The sequence below is a fragment of the Anoplopoma fimbria genome, chromosome 24, assembly GCF_027596085.1.
Source record: "Anoplopoma fimbria isolate UVic2021 breed Golden Eagle Sablefish chromosome 24, Afim_UVic_2022, whole genome shotgun sequence".
NCBI classification, from domain to species: Eukaryota; Metazoa; Chordata; class Actinopteri; order Perciformes; family Anoplopomatidae; genus Anoplopoma; species Anoplopoma fimbria.
Window position 1 is genome coordinate 9,084,713 of NC_072472.1, and position 22,833 is coordinate 9,107,545.

Consider the following 22,833-nt stretch of genomic DNA (forward strand, 5'->3'; position numbering starts at 1 on the left):
TGCATTTACAAACACAGACGCACACATTTGAATGCACGCACACAATCTCATAAAAACAAAAACAAAAAAACGTTCACTGCTGCTTGTAACAAGCAAGAACGTCAGTGGACATAATAGAGAGAAAAAGAGAAGCAGACAATTTTGAAGGTTGGACAGCCAAGGCACTAGATAGACATCTAACGTTGCTGTTAAGTTAACCCCTCAGTGGGCTGGGTTAAGCTTGATGCTGGGAGCTGTTTTCTCACCCATCTGCCAGGCTGGAGTTCAGGGATGAACATCATAGTGCAGACAAGGACAGAGAGAACAGAACGAGAATGCAGGGGAAGAGCAGGAGCAGACAAATCTTAGAGGGGTGACAGGAATGAAATGGGAAGGGATGGTAGTTTGGGCTTTTTATTGGTTCTGCAAAGGAAAATTGCAAAACGGAATCCATTTTGCCATTTTACAGAGGTCAAGTGTGTCTGGATGTGAGGCTTTGAGCAAAATGTTAGGATTTACTGCATCTGGGGTTATATTTTAGGGATTTATGTCTCAGTATCTACGCAGGAAACATTATAGAAACCTGTACTGCAATTGGATTATTGATAGTTTTTTTGCAAGCAAATAATCAGAAAATTTGAAATAATTAAACTAATAACCATAAGCAGATGACTATTATTACAGATGCTTCACTGTATTTTTCATGCATATTACCATCTAGTTGACATTTGTGTATTTATTAAATTAATATAAAATAATGAAACGGCCAGTGTCGCTATTTACCAAATTTTATTGAATGTTTCAAAAAAAGGTTTCTGTCCCCATTACTAGCAGCCATGACAGTTTCTCATTGTTAGAGTAGACTACACTGAGGAACACCAAGTTTTGTTGCTGCATCTCTGTGGCTCGTTTTTGGCAGTTTGTCATAATCTTTGAGGGGACTACTTTTTCATTGCGAGAAAATTATTTTCTTTTTCCCCCCATAATGTCAAAGTGACACGCAATGTCAGCCTCAGGTAGCCAGCCAGAGAAAGAAGAAGATGGGTCCCCACAAAGCTAGGTATCATTGGAGTTGAGATAAGTTTAGACTCAACATTTTAACTCCTATTGAATTATTTAAACACCATTTGTTTAAGAGAGACTCTGTCCCAATCCATATCAAAGATCCAAAAGGTTTATCATTGTAACCATGATCGTTATTAGCGGTGTGTTTGACGGTAATATATTCACTTTCTAATAAATGCAGTGACTTGAATTTACGAACACACATTCAAAGCTTGACAAAACATTTATTTTTATCACCTAGAACACCAATTTGGATCCAACCACAGCGGTCTGGTTTTATTAACACACTAAAGTGTTTGCTTGATTGATAGAGGAGGTAAGAGGAGCTCTATTGTGAGTGGAGAACCAATAAGAATGAGTGATTTGTTTTATGAAGAAAGGGGTCGATTAGTCATTTTTTTCTAATGTCTGATTAATGTAGCCAGTGTAGTCCATTTACATTAACTATCAAATACTACCACAGGGATCTCTCTGAGGCTGTTAACCATCTTCCCAGCACATTAATGGAATAAATGAGTTTGGAAAAGCTCCACTTAGATTGCCAAGAAGCTTTTCGTTTCGAGCATAAGGGAATCAATGCCATTTGCTGTCTTTGTTTCTTGTTTTCTTACAAGCCTTACTCCTCTCAGCAGTGAATTGTGGGATGGTTTGAACAGAACTTAATTTGTTGTCCTCTTAGCTGAGCACAAATGTACGCTATGTGCTTCAGCCAGCAGTACACATCTGTGTGTTTGACGGTATTCAGAGTGCTTTGGTCTGCGCCTGTGTCCATGAATTAATGCATGCTTCCGTGTCCGTTTGCTTGCATGCACATTTCAGTGTGTGCTCTCCACTGGATACAAGTCTTTTATTTATTTTTTTTACGTATTGAAAGCTATTCTTAGAGTGACCTTCCAAAAGCCATGCCGTGCTTGCTGCCCTGTTGTCTGTGTGCGGCCGCCTGTGTGATTTAGTTTGAGTGGAGAACGCCCAGGGATACATCAGTGGCCCTCTCAAGATTACGGAGCTCCACAGTTTGCAGATGATTCGTTGATGGGGTGAATCTGGAGGCATTGTGGTTGAAAAGGAAATAGCCCGGCTAGAGGAAGACGGTCAGCAAAACAAACACATGAACGCCCATGCACACAGTATATATAAACACACTCATGTAAGCACACTCACTCTCTGACACGCCAAAGGATTCCCCTTTATAGCCTGGCAGAGTGCATCTTTAGGCCCTGTGCTGCAAAAAGCGACCTAGACTATAATTTATTCCTCAGATACAAAAACACACTCTCACGCAGAACTATAATAGATGCGGTTTTGCTGCGACGTCATTTCCTCCATCTTCCTTTTTGATGTCACATTTGGGTCCATAGAATAGGGTCTCTAGAACGAGAAAACCATTGCCATTGGGTCCTTGGATAACATTTCATGTGATTCATCAATGGTGGTTTGCATAACTATTGCACTGGCAAACCAAAAAGCTGTTCCCTTCAAGCAATCCACTTAAAAAGAGAGTCGGAACAAACATGTGACAATACTGTCTTAGTGTCAGGAGGTTTGTGAAATCCTCCAGTGGTGGTGTTGTAACGGGCATGCTAAATATGAGTTCAACGGCTGAAATTCAAAGCAAATTAAAGGGAAAATGTTATAACATTTCTGGAAACAAAATGATGCCACCGAGACGAGGATGCTTGTCACCACCTGCCTGGTTTAATCAAGAAAAGATGGAGGGAGACAAAAAGCAATAAAACCAAAATGCCAATAGCTTTTTTATTTTTTTATTATTGTTTCTGAGACATCGCATCCCTGATCAAATTAAACACATGTGAGAGCTCTGGCATATTGTGCGAAATTACACCAGTTTCCAACGCGCGCATTGTCTTGATGAGGAACATTTAATTCTTTGTTATGATTCACAAAAATGTAAAAGGAGATACAATATAAGATTGAAGATTATGCAGATGCATGCAGAGCAGGGACATGTTCAAATAGTATGTCTTGTGTTTTAGTGATGTTCCGTTGCGAATGATACAATTCAAGCCTGAAATCCCCCCATAGACTGTACAACTGGAACTGTTGGTTAAAAATCCCTTTATTTTGAGAAAGGGATTTTAAATCAGACATTTACTGAAAATACTACACAGGTGGTGCAGAATACGTCACCTATGACTTCATGCTGTATATGAAAACTAATCACAGTAATAAAACGTTGCAATTTTTTATCAAATGACAATCACTCTATCTTTGCTGAGGGAAAAAGGTTAAGAAGCACTGAAACAATCCATTAGCCGCGGTGAGGCTCTGTTACTGTAATAGCTGCTCTCTAATCTCTTCCTTCCTTCATTCTTTCTCTCTCTCTCTCTCCCCTCTCTCTCTCTCCCACTCTCTCCCAACCTTTCTCCCCCTCTCTCGGTCCCTCTCTCTCATTCTCGTTCTCTCTCTCTCTCTCTCTCTCTGTCTCTGTCTCTCTTTGTATCTGTCTCTCTCTATGTCTCTCTCTTTGTCTCTTCCTCACTCTGTCCTTCTCTCTCTGTCTCTCTCTCTCTCTCTCTCTCCCACTCTCTCCCAACCTTTCTCCCCCTCTCTCGGTCCCTCTCTCTCATTCTCGTTTCTCTCTCTCTCTCTCTCTCTCTGTCTCTCTCTCTCTTTGTATCTGTCTCTCTTTGTATCTGTCTCTCTCTATGTCTCTCTCTTTGTCTCTTTCTCACTCTGTCCTTCTCTCTCTCTCTCTCCCTCTCTCTCTCCCACTCTCTCCCAACCTTTCTCCCCCTCTCTCGGTCCCTCTCTCTCATTCTCGTTCTCTCTCTGTCTCTCTCTCTCTTTGTATCTGTCTCTCTTTGTATCTGTCTCTCTCTATGTCTCTCTCTTTGTCTCTTTCTCACTCTGTCCTTCTCTCTCTGTCGCTCTCTCTCTCTCTCCCTCTCTCTCTCCCACTCTCTCCCAACCTTTCTCCCCCTCTCTCGGTCCCTCTCTCTCATTCTCGTTCTCTGTCTTTGTATGTCTCTCTCTTTGTATCTGTCTCTCTCTATGTCTCTCACTTTGTCTCCTTCTTACTCTGTCCTTCTCTCTCTGTCTCTCTCTCTCTCTCTCTCTCTCTCTCTCTCTCTCTCTCTCTCTCTGTGTGTTCTCCCCTCTTGCTTCTGGGTGATAGTTGTGATGGGCAGGAGTGGGAGGCAAAATGCTCTGACTCAGCCAGAATCCTCCTTTTGTGAAGTTAAATACCAATTTACACTCCTCCCCATTCCTTTTCCCATCCTCCACACACACACACACACACACACACACACACACACACACACACACACACACACACCCTATAACCCGCCCCATACACTAACAGCATTCACAGTTACAGGAGTCTGCTCTATACAACCCCCCAGAAAACAGATGATTTTTATTTTGCTGCCCGTCCTATTTTTTACAACCTCCCCCTCCTCTCTCTCTCTCTCTCTCTCTCTCTCTCTTCTCTCTCTCCTTTTCTCTCTAATCTCTCTCTGTCTCTCTGTCTCTCTCTCAGTTGACAGTCGAATAAGCTAGTAATTAAAACCTGAAAACGGAGAATGGTGATATGCCATAGGAGTAAAGTTTTAGTAGGAGAAAGTAAAGCTGTTGTTTACCTCTCCGTCGATTTCCACCTGCATTCAAAAGAAAGCCTGTGGTGCACAGCAGAGGAGCACAGATTTAGAGGAATAGATTTTATTTTTGTCTCTGTGGTATGATAGCTTGTCAGAGCTCTGTGCTCTGAATAGAAGTTATATATGGAGGACGTACCATAAAGCTCACAGAAATATAGATCGAAGGCTGAGAAATATAATAATATTCAGTGTTAAAGGCAGGCTCCACTCCTGTAACTTACTTCAGTTGTACTGTAGCCTCTTCCACTAATATGTTAATATAACTGTCCTCTTGATGTATATATTTTTTCATCCACTTAAAGGACACCAACGTTTTCCAAAGCAGTTGCAACATGAGTTTAAAAGTGATAAACTACAACGCTGGAATACTTTGACTACAAAATTAGTCATCTAAATTGCAAAAGAGAGAGCGAGGGGGGGCGAAGGAAGTGGACGTAAATAAGTGAGGTTGTTTTGATTCCTTTTTTTCCGTTGAGATGCTGTTGGCAAAGATGGAGGTCATGGGGCGGAGAGATCCAAGATTTAAAAAAAAAAAAAAAAGAAAAGGAGAGAGAGAGAGAGAGAGAGAGACAGAAGAGGATGTTCAGCCAATACCAAAACAGGTCAAAGCTGTTTGTGTCCTTCTTGACTTCTGCTGGTGCAGCTGTCATTTCGAAAACATCGCTTTCACTTCACAGTGTGAAGCACTGAAGGGGTTGATGGGGTTGGACTTGGATTTCTACAAGGAGAGAGTAAGAGACTTTGTAAGCCTGAAGGTGCAGCAGGGGAGATATTCACACATACTGTAATTATGATGAAATGTTCTATTGGATGCTCGGACAAAAGTTCTCCTGCTGCTACTACAACCACATTTGCTGCTACTGTTATTGCTATTACTACTGCAAATATTAATACTGTTTTCTAATACCGCTACTTCGGATTATAATGTTTCCACTACAACTACTTCCATTATAAATGCATTGAATTTCAACTTTTTTTCTTTTTGTTGATTTTGGTCTGACAAGAAATGCAACGCATATTTGTCACAATGAGCTCTGCAGAATTGTGGTAGTCATTTTCCACTACTTTCTGAAATTTGATCCACCAAACAATTAATTGAGAAAATAAAGGGACAGATTAATTGATGATGTAAGTAATTGTTAGTACCTTAAACTCTGTACCATTATGTCCAATATGTACATTAACAAGTCCGTCCTAAACATTTAACTAAAGCACTACAAGTAAAAGTAGGGAGGTATTATCAGATAAGTTTATACAGAAGTAAAAATACCAATTATGCAGAATTGCTCCTTTCCTATAGTTATGTTATTATTACATATGGTATATTGTTGTTTATATTTTACTTGTCGCTTAATTTATGAACCATATTTTAATGTTGTAGAGAGTTGAGCCAGAGCTGATTTAACAAATGTTGATACTTTTGGAAATATGATTCAGAACAATGCATTATATTTTATTAACTGATCTATATGTTATATGTAAAATACCTGCGAAGTATCAAGTAACTATAGCTTTCAAATAAATGTAGGTAAGTGCAGTGCAGTATAAAGTAGCAGTAAAATTCAGGTACATTACATTTGTACGTAATATAGTATTTGATGTTCTCAGTTAAACTCCACCACTTAAACATATAGTCCAAGCCTAAAAGCATAACTTATACTTAGGGGTAAAAACAATACACAAGTACGTGAACAGCAAGAGTGTTTATATATTAGCTAGTGCGTAGCTCTTAACAGCGCTATTGTAATGTGAAACAAGAGGGCTAATCTTTTTTGATAGATGTGCAGAATGGGTCACTTTAGAAATCCTACATTGAACTAGCTATTACAACAGCCTAAATGGAGTTTATATTTGTCCCGCTGCATCTGCGTGCACACACAAAATGAACTTTAACAGTCTCTTCTTCGTACCCTGAGACAGACAGAGCTGGTTCAGAGGCTAAAAGCGTTCAAAGTTGATGCCACTCTGTGGAGCAATTGTTCCTGGGCCAAAACCTCATTGCTAGATTAATTGTTGTGAGGTTTAGTCCTAGATACTCTTCTCACTCAGTTTATTGGCCTCGCATAATATTCTGCAACCCAAGGTTTCAAAGTAATTAGCTTTCAGAAATAACGAGAGAGTTCTGGAACATCTTGTGTCGGACTAGTTAATACATGGAAGATGAGTATAAACCTCAGTATTGCAATTAAAGCAGAATGTGTTTCCCATTAATCATAATGGCAATGTGCAGCACATCACCTGAATTCTAGGGAACCTATAAATACAAATAAACAAAGAGAACTTAGAATCAATATTATATTATATCTGTGCATATTACGCTACATGAATGTCACAGATACTCTATTGTATGAGAGGCTTCATGTTTCCAGTACGTCTGGCAAATGTTATAGTTAAATTCAATTCCATGTCATCTAAACTTGGACTTGGAAATGTGTTACCTTCAATGAAACTGTTCATGAGTCTGTATGAAGGGATGCATTGTTAGCATGTATGACGTTAAGCACAAAGTGCACATTGGCATATAGGGCTAACTGCACTGAAAATATCAATTTCTTTAAGTGTGCACGTGTTTTCCTGGGAGTGCTTTTTTGGCCTAGCTTTGTGATTATTGAGGTACTTAAAAGAAAATGCTACTTAGTGTGAGTATGCACAGGAATAAATCAGTGCTGTAGTTTTGGGCAATTCATTCAGTGTGTTGAATATGATTAATTAGATTTCAAAGCTTGAAACCAGGGATCCAGAACTCTAATCTGTAATAGCACTAAGCCATTGGCAATGAAGTGGGGCCTGATTGTCTTAGTTTATACAGTGTTTGTCTGAGCTAATCCATCAAAGTTAGAATTAAATGACATTGTTGCCATTGTAAAGACCAATACATCGTGCCATTAGGACTCAAAAATTGTCTTGAAGATATCCCGTCTTTTTTTTTTATCAGACAGCATGTATGAATCATTAAAGTAGACATTACAGTAGAGATATAGTGAATGTCAACTGATTCCTCTAGGTATCTGTTGAGTGAAAACCAATCTAATCAATGTAAAACTGCAATGCAAAGTGACGTAAATCTTCAGAGTCTGTAATGCATGAGATCATATCCTTTAACAATACAATTTTGTGAGACATCATATCATCACATAACAAAGTTTATACTCTGTCGTTTGAATTCTTAAAGGGGCCTGTGGGAGGTACTTGTAGACTTTTTATGATGAATTGTTAATGCTGTAATGTTTTTGCACAAGATCATTACTCAATAGTAAAACAAAAAAAACTACACCCAGCGCTTTGACATCCTTGCTTTTTCATTTTCTGTTGGCTTTTCAGCCACAGAGGTTATTACAACTGACGCTAACTACTCAATGCTTTTTCTATTTATTACAAACAAATTGCTGTCCCTGCTGCAACAATCCTTTTTTGCTGAAGGCTTTTTTTTCCCGGTCAGTATACTGCAGCAGGTGTTTAGAGTAGAACAATGAAAGCTAAAATGTAAAATCACTGAAAAAGATATTCATACGTCCAAGATATTACTGAGAACAATGGCAAACAATTGTCCATCCATCTACTTCTGAGTGCCTGTCTGAACATGTAAAGTCATCCGTCCATCTTTGTTTTCAGGTTGTCCATAAAAAAAATTCTTACGCACACAAACCATAGCTGAACGGATCCCCATACCACGAGGCCTCTGGAAAGCTTTTGGTCTTGTGTTCTCATCTTTGGTTTTCTTTCACTGCATCACGCACAGCATCACATTCTTCTCTCCTTGCTTTATATTTAGTTTGAATTGCAGCTCATCTGTCCTTTTTATAAATAAGCACAAGAATGTCTGGCAATAATTTCCGTGACTGTTCGGTGAGAATAATTCTTGTCGCCTGGCCAAAATAGTTCAAACTGAAAGTGAGACCAAAAAAAAAAAAAAAAAAAAGGTGCTATATTAAACATGGGGAGAAAGGAGAGTGAGAGTTGAATTTTAGAAGTTGGAGCTTATATAATGAGTGTGAATCGCATCTCTCCTCAGTGTGTGGCTGTGAATAAGAAATTATGAATCCATTTTTAGACGAGGTAAGCTGGAACACGGATAACAGACTCATGTCTCATCATATCTGGAGAGAAGTGAAACAGTTTAGGTGAGGATAAAAAAAAATAAACAAGATGTTTGTTTGTGACCTGAAATAAGAAGTAGCACCAGTAAGGGTGGCATTTATTTTTAGATGGTATCAGCGGCTGTAGCAGAGGGAAGAACTGTCCCATGGTCTGCGTGGTAAATGCTTTGTAATGATTAGAATGATAACAAATTAGTTTGGTAATACGCACCACTAAATCACAATCAAATCTGGGCCACAAAATGGCAACTGCCCAACCCTACCGCTGCATAGAAATACGAGATTTCAAACACGCTTTCCTAACTTTTCCACTTCAAATAATAATAAGCAAAAAAACCTTTTGGCAGATTCTCACTACGAGTCATAAATCCTATACACAGCCTTGCTCTCGATAATTTAAGAGCTATTAGTGTGTCTGTGAGAGGGATAATCATCAGTCTCTGTCACATTCAACACAATGTTAACAACAAGGCAATCAAACTCTGCAGACTCCTGTCTGGTGTTTAATCATGCTGCTCTGTTCCCGCAGTTAGTCACCATAACAATGCTGTGCTTTTTTTGGCGTGACATCATCTTAGGCCACCCGCTGTAGGGCAGGAATAGCTGCAGAAGCCTGTGGAGGCAAAATGCAAAACCATAGTATCTAGTTAATCACTGGCATTAAGCTTCTAGTCATGTCACAGAAAGTGGTGCGTTAACATTCCCTGTAGGTATCGTTGACCCTGGCAAACAGCCATGGCATAACCCTGGTCATTAGCAAAGCTCCTGTCTTTCTCACCGACACACTTGCATACACGCACACATGCACAATAGCATCCGCTGTCACCCCTGATTTGGTTGACCCTTGACAGGAGAGGAGCTCAGTAAGACAGCCTGTCAGCAGCCCTGCAATGTGTCTGGCTCGTCTCCCTTCATTGGATGGCCAGCATGTGCCTCAGGTCTCCCCTGCCCATCCATATCCACACCAATTTACAGCCTGGCTGCCAGCAGAACGATATTCTTATGTGACAGTTTTCTTTTCCATTTTTTTTTTTTATACTGGTCAGCAATCCTGAATTACCATGTTTCATTCCCATGAATTCCCCTGTGGCTGTTCTGCAATAATGTACAGCCACATTTGGATCAGCATTCCCTCTCGCAGGTTTAATACTCTCCCGTCAAATACAGAATGTTCTGACAATATCTGTATTCTAATAATAATAAAACATTCACTTTTTGTGTGTATTTCCACCTCAGTAGAAGGCTCATACTGGAAGAATGATCTTTATTCCCCTGCTCTGTGTGTGTGTGTGTGTGTGTGTGTGTGTGTGTGTGTGTGTGTGTGTGTGTGTGTGTGTGTGTGTGTGTGTGTGTGTGTGTGTGTGTGTGTGTGTGTGTCTAAATTCTGTTGAGTGCGTCGTCTCTGCGGCTTTTAACAACAAAGCAACACATTTCTGATGAATGATCATCCCCGGCAAGTTTTTATTGCTTTTTTGTAGATTACATCAGCTTGTAGCAAATCGCTTTTGCCGAGGAAATGTGTGATCCTAATAAAAATACTTCAAACCATATCTTAATGCAAACAATAGATTTGAGCTGTTGTCTGCATAGTTGATTTTTCACACAGCTGTCATCAGCATTTTTCATTCATGAAGTATAAACACAAAAGAGCGGATTGAGCTGATAGTCATGTAATTACAGCGGAAAAAGATGATAGGATTGGAGACATTTTAACTTTTCATAATGGAGACGCAAAGAGGCCAAATGGGAGGCCTCGACAGAGATCTGAACTCTGAGTGTGTTTTTGTTACTGAAGAAATCGGCAAATTAAGTCGAGATGACAATTATGACGGACTTAGGACAGAACAGGAGATGTGGGTGTTGTTGGAAACATGCTAAAGGCTGTGAAATCATTGCATCATGTATGACAGCTTCTTTATATTCGTTGTTGATCCAAAGAAGTTCAGTTTGACCTTTGTGGTAACACCCTTGAAAAAGAGAGCTTTTTTTGGCCCTGTGAAGATAGCGCCCTAATCTGCTGGCGTTGACAGATGGAGAGTTCTAGCTGAGGTTAGTTTGGAGGCTCCCATTAGGAGGAACGGAGGCACTGAGGCACGGAGGCACGGATGCTTTGATATAACAGCTGTAGTCTTATTAGAAATAAACAGGGACCTTTCATCCCACACACACAGGCGTTGAGTACGTACAAGTGTGAACCGCCATCTAACTTGACCTACAGCACGTTAAAGTGCAACTTGGAAAGAAATGCACACACGTAAACATTTTTTTTCGAGAGGACGAGTTAAATGAAGTTGAGTCTGGAGTAATAACAATCAGGTTCAACTTTTTATAATTTTTATTGTATGAATCAAACGACAATAACGAGGAAAATGATTTATGTGTTGGAAGATTTAGGGACATAGTGTGATGCGTAGGGAACAATGATGGGGGATAAAGTTGATCTGATCTAGAGTGGAGACATGAAGGGACAGCTCCATAAACTTCTCTCATAGGTGTAATATAATTAATATATATATTTATTCTCCGGTGAGCTTAAACTTCATGGCGTATGGGTCTGATACTTCTAAATATATATCTATGTACAATCTAGAATTGTGAACTATCTAACTTTGGCCTCTCTTATAGGTGCAGGGTTCTCCTTGCCTGATATCAAGAAATGGTTTTTATATATAGATAGATTGCCTATATTCAGAATTATAAAAGTTCACACCATCAAAATACTCTTTTGTTTCACCCAATGCGGGGCTTCACTCGTCGCCCATGGTCGCCCATCACCCAAAAGCAGTCAAAAAAGGAAAACGCTGTCTTGCAATGCACATTAACACATGCTGCTACACCACCACCCGCCCCACACATAGACTACACCCATTTTCAACTGGGATTGTATGCTTGTTTTTCAAACACAAACATTGATATAAGAATAATTTAAAGGATTGAAGAATCAGATAAGAATTTGACACTCTAACAATCATTCAAACAGGCAGTCGAATACAAATAAACTACATCTAGCATGTCCACTAATTGTTTTGGGACTGTTTATCTGGAGCACTAAACTATCTGCTCCCCATTCAGTAATGTTATGGAACAACAGCCAGACACTTAAACCAGTGAGGGAACTGGAAATCATTTTGTATTGAGTGGAATCAGGAAGACATTAACAAACTGATGCATTACAGAGGCTTAATGGCTGGCAGGCTGATACAGATAGATCAGCCTGCCTGAATGGAGGGCAGCGGTCAATAACACCTCCTAAAAGTGTCTTCCTGGCAAGTGCTGTGCTCCGTAATGAAACTAGCATTAGAGATGCATGAGGCAGGAGGGTCTTTCTCCAGCCAACCTCACCCCTGTGGTGGCAATCCCATTATCATTAAGAGTCCGAAGAAACGTGAAGGAGGCTTCATGCTGCTGACTGAGCTGAAAATAGTGTATTAACTGGCAGTTTCTCAGCTGTCAGGGGTCTCGGTTTTCGGGCCCCTGCTAATGTAATGTTAATAAAAACAAAATAGTGGGCTGTGGGACCCCTGAGAGCATCCTTCATGTGTCTCCTGTACTCCTACAAACCGAGGCGGCGCACTGTAATATGCCGTGCACCTGCCTGCATCAGCAGAAAACACACATGGTGATATGAACAGTTATGGTTTTGCTGCTCAGGTTATTGCACTTGGTTGGTTTAATGATGCTATCAATGGTGCATTGTGGGATGAATCTCACAGACCTGGTCCCTGTCAAGACACTACGTGGACTTACTCACAAACAGAGTACACGTCTTCACAGACATAATAAACGATGACAGTCTCATCTCTTCCCCTCTCTGTTTCTCATTAACACACAAATACACAGATGTTGGCTGTTTTTCAATAAACTGCGGTGTGCGTTGTGCGCATGAGGAAAATTATTAGCCAGCTGTTCAACCCCCAGCTGCAGAGACTGTTCCATGGGCTGTGGGTGCTTAAACACACACACACACACACACACTGTAGACACATGGCTGAGAGAGAGTCATGTTGCAAGCCATAGCGAGAGGCCAGGGAAGGTTTCCGACACCGTTAACAGTCTGATGTTAATCAATTAGCAGACAACTGACTGAGCCGGAGGCCAGCAGTGAACTGCCATTAAACCCAGGGAAACTGACAGACAGGTACACGGCTACACCGCTCAAGAGGACAGTAACTATTGGCAAGCACTGCCGCTTGATCAGGCTGGCAGGTACGCTACTGGAATATGTGTGTGTGATGAGTTTGTTCTTGTACCATGCCTGTCTTTCTGTCTGGTCCTGGTTCAATTCACTCTTTTCGCAAATGTGTTCAAAGCCCATTGTGTGAGCGTGTGTGGTGCGGTTGCGTGTGGTAAGCATGAATTTTAAACAGGCAGGCCAGATGATCCATATTGTCAGGGTCAGGCCTATCTGGGCTCGGCTAACCTCAACCTCTTAACACCCAACATCTGCTGGGGTCAGACAGACAGCCAGCCCAGGGATGGCTCATCATCAGCTGGATGTTAGGGTTCATGGTCCAGCTAACTACTGGCCGGAGCCGAAGGTTTGTTTGAGTGTTTGAGCGTGCGTGTGTCTGTGTATGTGTGTGAGCTCATGTGTGAGTGTGTGTATCCAAGCAAGTCTTGCTCTAGCTCTCTGGAACTCTCAGTTCAATTGTAGATCACCACTTGCCTTGGGCAAACTTGCTGTGAAGATTTTGGTTACTCAACATCACATATTGACCAGCCCACACATATAAATGTCTTTAATCCATGCTTGGAGATTTATGCAATGACAGCCTATCATACTAAGATAATACTTACTAATATTTAAATCATAGTTTTCATCAGTGAAAGGCGCTGTTTGATTATTTTGTCCTTGTCTTCTAGGATGGATGTGGAAATTAATACTCAAGACTAGTCACAATTTCTGTGCTTAAGTAATAAAGTAAATGAAATCCCACATGGACACTTTATAGCCCTTTTTGTTTTGTCACACATTGCAAATGCACTTACTCTATCTTTCTTTTTTCCTGTTATTTTTCCCTCTCCAGGAGACTATGTGGTGCTGACCGTCTTCTTTGACCTGAGCAGGAGAATGGGCTACTTCACCATTCAGACCTACATCCCATGCACCCTGATCGTTGTCCTCTCCTGGGTCTCATTCTGGATCAACAAGGATGCGGTACCTGCAAGGACATCATTGGGTAAATGGAAAAAGAAAACTTTAAAGATCTTTCTGCTGCAAGATTTTTACCAATTGCTTTACATCAGTTAAAAAAGAAAAAAGTATTTTATTTTGGGCCGTTTATCCGTCTCCTCTGTAACTGCTCATGAAGGCTTGACAGTGTCTTTGCTTTACTTCATTTTTGTAGTTATTCTGCTCGGCCCAAACACACATATGCTTCAGTAACACCAGTGGGGTTCATTAGCGACCCTGGCCTTAATTACTCTCTGCTGTGAATCGCATCAAAAACCCTGTGGTGGTCACACACCACCTCAAACTGAAAAGCAGTCTGCCTAAGCTTCCTCTCTCCTGCCTTTCTCTCCTTTCATTTTGCCTTTCCTTCACAATCCTTCCTCCTCCTCCTCTTTCCCACTTTGAGACAGGGCAGCTGCTTAGGAAATCTAGTCCATCTTGATTAGAAGAGCCTATCCTGGCACATATGTTTTCATACATGCCTTAATGAGGCATCAATTATGCAATACGGCAGGGAAGTTGCAGAGATGCCGCCTCAGCACAATAAGAATGCAGGTGGCCTCCTAACTGAATGCAATATGGAGACAGAATGAAAAAAGAGGGCAAGAGTGAGGACTTCAAGGAAATTTATCAGCTTTTGAACTTGCCCTTGGCATCAATTGGACATCTTCAGAAGTTCACTCATGATGGAGTGTACATATTCCTTAGTCAGCTTTCCTTTTGGCCCCTTAAGGCTCTAAATCCTGACCTCAAGTCAATGTGATGAGATGATTAGCGAGCATAATTCAATGTGAAACAATCCCTGCAGGAAGAAACCCATAAACCCTCATTCCACCTCACTTGCATTGTTACTTTGCCCATCATTAATCTCTCTAAAAATAGGTTGTTGGTTTTTTTTTTCTCCCCCTGCTTAAGCAGCTCCAGCCATGATGTGCAGTCTTAATAATAACACTTTTAATTCCCTGCTAAAATTGTACCAATAGTCAAAGATTTTAATTTCCGTTGAAAGATATTGCAGAAGGTACAGGAAGCCAGGTGGTTAGGAGGCGGATTAATGCAGATGACATAATTCCTAATCCTTCAATGCCATCCAGAAATATATCAATTCACTTGCACTGCTTCAATGTTATTCGTGACTTAGAATGATGTCCTTCTGTCGGCAATAGCTTTAAACATGAATCATCTCCCATATGCGAGTCGGTACTCATAGTAGGTTCTTGTTTGTTGATGAATGGGGGTTATGATGCTGCTGTTGATAATAATGTTGTATCGGTATACTTAGAAATGCATTTCCTGGTCATGTGTCATCAACCCGTCTCCATCTACAGAACATCATCATTAGAGACGGAAAGAGCGTGAAAAGGTCCAGGGGTTTAACAGATGGTGGATAAAGGAACGTTGTATGTCAGTGTGATGGTCAATGGCAGATAAACCGTAAACCAGTAAAGTATGTGGATCAAGGGGACAGTAAAACAGCTGCTCACTCCGTCCTCATGGGCGTCTAACTGCAAGAGCTCGCTATTGAACAGCAAACACTAATCCTCTGTTCTATATTTATATCTATATATATATTATATATATATATATATATATATATATATATATATACATATACAGATATATATGAAAGAGGATTTTTTATTTTATTTTAAGAATTATCATTCATTTTAATTCACAGTTTGTTATCGTTGGAGAAAATAAACCTCTAGCATTACATTAGGAAAACAAATACCATCATATAAATATCACACCTTCCATCATATAGAGTTTATGATATGCATCTCTGTGAACATTTTAATTAGACTGTATTTCTCCAGTGATTTTTGTTTTTTCTCCCCTTTAAGTTTACATCATACACAGCCATTGGCTATATTTATTGAGTCTTTTAATAGGCTTCCCAAGTTTGATCTCCACTTGAACTTTGGTTCGTTATAGCTTCCCTTCAACTGTGAAACTATTTTGAGGAGAATAATGTTTCGGTGACAAATGCAATACTATCTTATTAACTCTTCTTTATGCACCTGAATAAATGTCTGAACTGTAAGCAGATCATGTTCAACTTCATGAGAGATTTACGAACACATTAAATACTGCAAGATTATTGTATTCATGTTATAACTAGCTGTTGTGTTGCCTTTTTTCAATATTACATTGTACAGTATGGCAACAGATAAGACACAATATAAAACATGTTATGCAGGGAGATTACTTTTTAACAAATAACAAAATCGTATAGCATTTTTTAGATTAAATAGGAATGCAGAGTGTAAATATGATGCACACCATTGAGCTCTATGTGGCAGTGCGAAAAAGTCCATTATAATTGAACGTACACGTTTCTGTTTTGTATAGATTTAGAGCATATCTCATTTTCTGTGTTACCTCCTTATTTATTACCAGGCATCACCACTGTGCTGACCATGACCACGCTGAGTACCATTGCCAGGAAATCCCTTCCAAAGGTCTCCTATGTGACTGCCATGGACCTGTTTGTGTCAGTCTGCTTCATCTTCGTCTTCGCGGCACTTATAGAGTACGGCACACTGCACTACTTTGTCAGCAACAGGAAGCCGAGTGCCAAAAAGGACAAGAAGAAGAAAAACCCGGTAAGCGTCTCTTTTAAAATACATTGAAGTGATTTTTTTTTTTTTTTTTTTAATCACAAATTCTTCAGGTTTCATTTTCTGACCGAGAAAGTTTGCTAAATTTCTCAATGTAGCTAAACACAACATATTTTTAATTGATATACTATATCTTTGTGTAATATCTATACATTTTTTACAGTATCCTCTTATATAGGTGAAATGTAAAGTTCTCCTGACCCTCTCACTGTCCTACCCCCCACAGTATTACACTACAGGGATTAAGCCTTGAAAAAAAAAAAAAAAAAAAAAGATAAACAGTGTTTTCGCAAGGGAGCCTTTTCCCAGGGGCCACCACACAAATTACTCAATGAGCGAGGCGAGCAGCTCAGACCTTTTCCTAATCTGCCACATATCTGTCACAGTTGTAATTTAGACCCATGTCACATGACTGGAGAATTGGAGGCATGTGATGTGAGCCTTAAATCCCTCAAGAGATCAGCGCAGCTTGGTTTGAAGGGCCATGAGTTCTCACCACATATCTGAGCACTTATGCCGAGAACATTTTTTCCCTCAACAGCGAGACTAGCACTTAATCAGCTAGAATAGAAATGAAGATTTTTGCATGAAATAAGTGATTAGTAGACAAATTAACTACTTGAAGTCTTCTTAGTGAACAAATGGTTGTTTAACTGAAATCCGTTTTTGTAGAAATGTAATTTTTTCTGCTTGGTTGGGATTGGATTTGAAAGATATTTAATCTTAAACCTCTACAGTAAGTTTTCTGTGCTTGGGTGAACAGAAGTATCGAACTGGAACTTTGGGTAAAGTGGGGCGCTCCAGTTTCAGCCTCTGTAACTAAGGTTTCTAACCGTTTTGTGGACGAATGAATGACTAATGAAGTGGAAGGTCTCATGCCAGTTTGCCATCTCAGAGGGGTTTTTCTAGGTTCTCTGCATGACTTGGCAAGATACAGGAAGAAGAAAGTATGCAAGAAAACAAGGTCTTTGACTGAAATTCATCTGATATTCCGACACTGTTAAAAGCATGGAAAGAATAGGAAATTGAGGTAATATAAATAAAGAACTTCAAAAGTTTCTCCTACTACTTGTAAGTGGTGTTGGTTCCTTGGGATCTTCTTTGCAAGATGCATAGGGATTTTCGACATCAGATGTCCTTCTATCAGTTTATTTAGTTTCTTCTAGATTACTGTCACAATCTTGTGAAATACATATATCCCCCCATGCATTTCCCTCTCTGTCTGTTCGTAACATGTATGTCTCTCTACAGTATAATTCTTCTCTTTCCATTTTGACTTAGCCAGTAAATTGATTGTAAATTCCACACATTATCTCGTGTTTGCTTTTCTTTTTATTGATGTTTTTTGTTCTCTGTTTACATGTCTTCTTTGTTTTTGTTTGTTGCTCTCTTTCAATTCCACATATTCTTTGTTTCCTGTCTGGACAAAAGCTCCTCCGGCTCTTTTCCTCAAAGGTATATTGCCTGTGTCTGACTGCATGTGTCTGCTGCATTTTGGCTCTTTGAGCCCCCAGCACCTCACTGCTTTTCTGTCTGTTCTACAGCAGATATGCCTCTCTTTACTCCCTCTTTATCTACCTGCATTCTTACCGTACTCCTCATCAGTTAATATTTATCAGAAATAACATTAAAAAGGGGCGCTCTGCAGTGCACAGTGCGGAGGCAGCCAGCAAGACGTACTTATGGGGTTTTTCAAATTAACACAAGCATCACACACATCCAGTGTCCAGAGGAATGTATTGGTCCAGGCCCAGCGTGGACTCATTCTGGCTCCCTCTGTCCTGTTTCACTCTTTGTTGTCGTTGTAACCACTGTGATCTAGCAGCCGCTGCAAATAGCTTCCTGTTCCTTCCCTTCTCCTGCCAGTGAATCTACCTGTGTGTTTGTTGGGCTTCTCAACCTGACGCTTCCTACAGAGTCAGCAGAGCCTTAACAGACTGAAACAGACAACCCCTGCATTGTTAAGTCTAATTAGAAATGGAGGACCATTCAGAAGATTAACACGTGTCAATTTTTAAATACACAAAAAAGCATCCAGGGTGGGTGGGAGCTAGCTTGATCTAAGATTAATCTCACACACAAATCAAGACTAGATCTGCTTTTCCACATAGTGGTACACATCAATATTTTATTGGGAGGAATCATTTTTACAGTAACATTAATTAGATTTTCAGCCTACACATGGGGCTAAATGTACTGCTGAAGAATCCACCTTTATTTTAACACTACCATCAATATTAAATTTAAGTCGGATAACCAAGAGATCCTCCAGCAATGACCCTGAATGTTTCTGCCTTTTGCCTTCCCTGAGAGGTTGTCTACTTTCAGCCGGTTAAAGTTGCCAATGCCACTGTGTTGTTTCTCTGTCGTTGTTTTTAATTTGTTTTTGTTGCTAACACCGACACAGCACAGCCCAGCTTGACCAGGCCATGTGGCAGGATGCTGTTAATGCTCCTTCTGCTTGAGCTTCCACTGCGCTTCCTCCAGTGCAACCAATACCCTTTGAGAACTTAGTCATAACCTGTTCTGCTAATCGCCTCATTACCTCAACATACTGTCCATGAAGAAGGACAAAAATGGCAAAACTAACCCGAATGTTGTTTTGTTTGTGGTTATATATAGTTTTCAAAGGGACCGCAGGTTTTTGCACTAGTGCTGGGCAAGATGAGATGTTGTAGGGAATGAATAGGTTCGTTCGAGTTGACTGCGCCTCGCCTCGAAAGTGGACGAGAGCAGCAGGCGGCAGCAGCAGGGGGCGTTGAAAAAAAACTACAATCAAGTCGGACAGTTTTCAGCCGTCTTCAATGAAAACACAGGAAGTCATTGAAATGTTTACACCCTGTTTGTTACATTTGCAGGCCACCTGGAGTTTCAGACTACGTTTGGGTTATGTGGCGTGTCCATCAGTGACAATTGTGCTGTCCTTTTAAAAGGTTTTGTGATGCTTCACACATTCCAGTTCTCTGACTGAAAATATGGTGACATCAAGTTGGAATTAGGCTTTCTCAATAAATATCTTTATTTACAGATACTAAATAAATAACCTTATATATTATGATAATAATAATAATAATTAATATTTTTATTAGCCAAATCATTGCACAACGTGAGTCCACTAGCCAACAATCTAGCGTCAAATCTTACATTTACACAGAAAATAAGAATTTTCTACAAAACGTGGTGTTTGTTGTCAAAACTAAGAGCCAATCAGATCTTTGATCAGGAGACAGCCAGGCGTTTCCCATCATGCACTGGGTCATGCAGTCGGTTGAGAGCAACTGCGGCGCCTGGCTCTAAAACCTGCAGCCGCCTGGCTCTCGTGAGGTTATCGTTGCCCACGTGTTCATGACGTCAGAGCAAGTCGGGATCAAGTCGGAGACAAATCTAACCGGCATGCATTGTGCGGCGATCGCCGGTGATTGATTCTGTGCAGGACTGGCTTATCTCGAACGAACCTATTAGTTCAATCAGGTTAAAGTATTTTAACCTTGTTTTAGAATGCATGCTAACAGATGATTTAACATTCAAACTAAAACTGCAATGACCGATTTATTTGTTTTTTTTGTAGCAAGCATGGCTATTGTAGAAACATTAAAATAGGGACAAAACATTAATGGAGAAGGAGTATTTACTGTTTAGTGATCTATGTTGCATTTAAAAAAGAAATAATTAACACAGAGCATAAGTACATGCTAAAACATAGTTTGAGTGCAAGTAAAATCATTGTTCCTATGTTTTTAAAGACAATACATAATGAGGGAAATAACAGCTCCTGGCATTTTTTTTAAGGGAAAGAGGTGATGTGAAATTCTTAGAAGTTGAACTTTGCTCCACTCACTGTGTCTTTTTTTAAAATGATGAGCTTGACACCTTAGTTAGTCAGCAAGGTCAAGGAACCTTTGCCAAAGGGGGTGGGGATGTGGGGGCCTTTTTAATCTGCCAAACAGACAGAATTCCAATTTGTGGAAAGGTGGCATGGTATTTCCAGATAAAAGCTGATGAAAGCAGTCTGTTTGAATACCAATTGTCTCCTTTAGAATGACAGGGCCACAGACTCACTGATGTCCTATTTTAGGAATCTTCACAAATACAAGGCACATGCCCTCCAGCGGTGAGCACAATTTGAAAAGGAGGTTTGTTTCAACCCATTTAGTGACAGAAAGAGTGGGCTGGAGATATATTGAGCTGTGTATCACACATCTGCCAACACATGCTCCTCCCTAAGCTAAGCTTAATGATGTATCATAAGCCATTTACTACATATCTTATAAATGCATTTCAGAAAAAAAATACTTACAACATCCATACATGTCCAAATTATGACATTGTGTTGAGTCACTGGGCATTCAAAACATTTAAAAGAAGTGCTTAGAACATGTGACGCACAGTCATCCGTTTGCTACAGCGTTTTCATGCATTTTTAAAGGTTTTTATACGATATTCAGAACATTGATATAGCGTCAAACAACTCTCCGTATGACCGGACCATAGAATGAAGTCGCGCTCTTCAGTATTCCGGGTTACTTTGTGCTTGGTTTACATAGCAGTGCTGCCACACGGGCTTTTAAGTGCGTGTGAGTGTAGCCGACTGGTTAACTCCCGGCTGCCGCTCTACATTCTACTTATGCGGCAGTTCTAGAAGATCACGCTGTCCCGACCTACGTCATCGTCATGGAAGCCTAGCGCCTCCCCTCTGGTTCCCCCTCAGGTGAACACTGTTAGCTCTCTCGGCTGTTGATGTATGCACTTTTAGTGCTCTCAACACCATTAGCTGCAAGCCGCTGGCTCAGCCGTTGTCATGTCGAGAGCCATGCGGAGGAACTAGATATGCTCTGAATTTCGTATTGACCTTTAAATGTTGCGCAGAGCATAATAAAAAAAACAATTAGAAATACAGCTTTATACAGTATAGCTGCCAAGTAAAGCAATATGGGCTACTGTACTAAAAATATTATGGCTGCTTCAGTCGCCACCCCAAATGTGTAATTTGCATTATGGGTTCCACAGGGACGACTGACCCTTTGCCACTATAAGCCTCTCTAATTACAACTACAGGTGGTAGTTATGGCTCAATTTGTATTTTCTGCCATTAAATGGGTCCATTGGCAAATTGAAGGTGCAAATTACATTTGGCTGACTAATGACAGAAATTGAAGCGGGAGACAGGAAATGGCAGCTCAAATTAGGTCCCCTGTTATGTCAGTGAGTTCTCAATTATGGCACTCTGGGGCTCTGATGGCTAACCGTGGCATTTTTGTCCTGTTAAAAGCAGACACCCACAGTAGACATCCGTCCCCGCTCGGCCACAGCCATTCAGATGAACAACGCCACCCACATGCAGGAGCGAGATGAAGAGTATGGGTATGAGTGTCTGGACGGGAAGGATTGCACAAGCTTCTTCTGCTGTTTCGAAGACTGCCGCTCCGGAGCCTGGCGGCACGGCAGGTTGCACATCCGTATCGCCAAAATAGACTCATATGCACGCATCTTCTTCCCTACTGCATTTGGTCTTTTCAACCTGGTCTACTGGGTCTCCTATCTCTATCTCTAGGCCTGGGGGTGTATCCAGTCTTATCATATAGCTCATTACATTCTACATATGCTCTGTGCCAGCAAGGGACATTGTGAAGGAAGGGACCCACTGAAATAGCAACCGATTTGATTTAAAGCGTTTCCTTTAATTCCTTAGTCTTAATCTCTTGAAATTTTAGCCGTTTTATTCGAGAACTTACCAGACATTGCAAATGTTGTAGCATTACATTTAACTGGTACGAGGAGGTGAATCGTTGATTGGGTGAGCAATCAAGAAGACATGTAAGTTTGGTTTCTGGTTTTATGATATGATTTTGGACTTTTTATTTGGAATTTCTTCGAATTCCTTCATTTCTTCGCAATGGGACTTCTACTAATTGCTTTATTTTAAGACATGCATTACTGCCATAGAAAACAACTGAAATGAATAGCAATTCATTCCCATCAAAAGCCCATCAAAAAAAAAACTAAATGACATTATTTATGTCTTATCATTCCTTTTCACTTTTCCTTTTCACCTAAAATACTAAAACATAAACCTGAAGCACTTTAATAGAGCTATGTTTGACTGTGATGCTAATTCATTTTTCATTTATTTACCTTAGGTATTGTCACAATTAAACATTGCATTTTTCATGTGCGGTCAGAGACGGAGAGATGTTGCTGTTCATGGAAAATGCTCAACTGTAAAGACACTGTATATATTTTACTATTACATAGTGGTTTACATATATTGCATGCACCTT

General features: G+C 40.2%; 1 protein-coding gene across 2 annotated transcripts in view; it reads left to right on the forward strand.

Annotated features, from left to right (window-relative positions):
• The window catches only part of gabrg2 (gamma-aminobutyric acid type A receptor subunit gamma2), a 53,810-nt gene that overhangs the window by 26,391 nt on the left and 4,586 nt on the right, over nucleotides 1-22,833 (forward strand). The window contains exons 7-9 of one of the 2 annotated variants that reach the window (XM_054625342.1): nucleotides 13,789-13,941; nucleotides 16,335-16,540; nucleotides 21,828-22,204. In XM_054625342.1, coding sequence (XP_054481317.1) covers nucleotides 13,789-13,941; nucleotides 16,335-16,540; nucleotides 21,828-22,106 — 638 coding nt within the window. In that variant the 3' untranslated portion in view covers nucleotides 22,107-22,204. Of the gene's footprint in view, nucleotides 1-13,788; nucleotides 13,942-16,334; nucleotides 16,541-21,827; nucleotides 22,205-22,833 lie in introns of those variants that run through there. The other variant, XM_054625343.1, reaches the window with a different exon arrangement.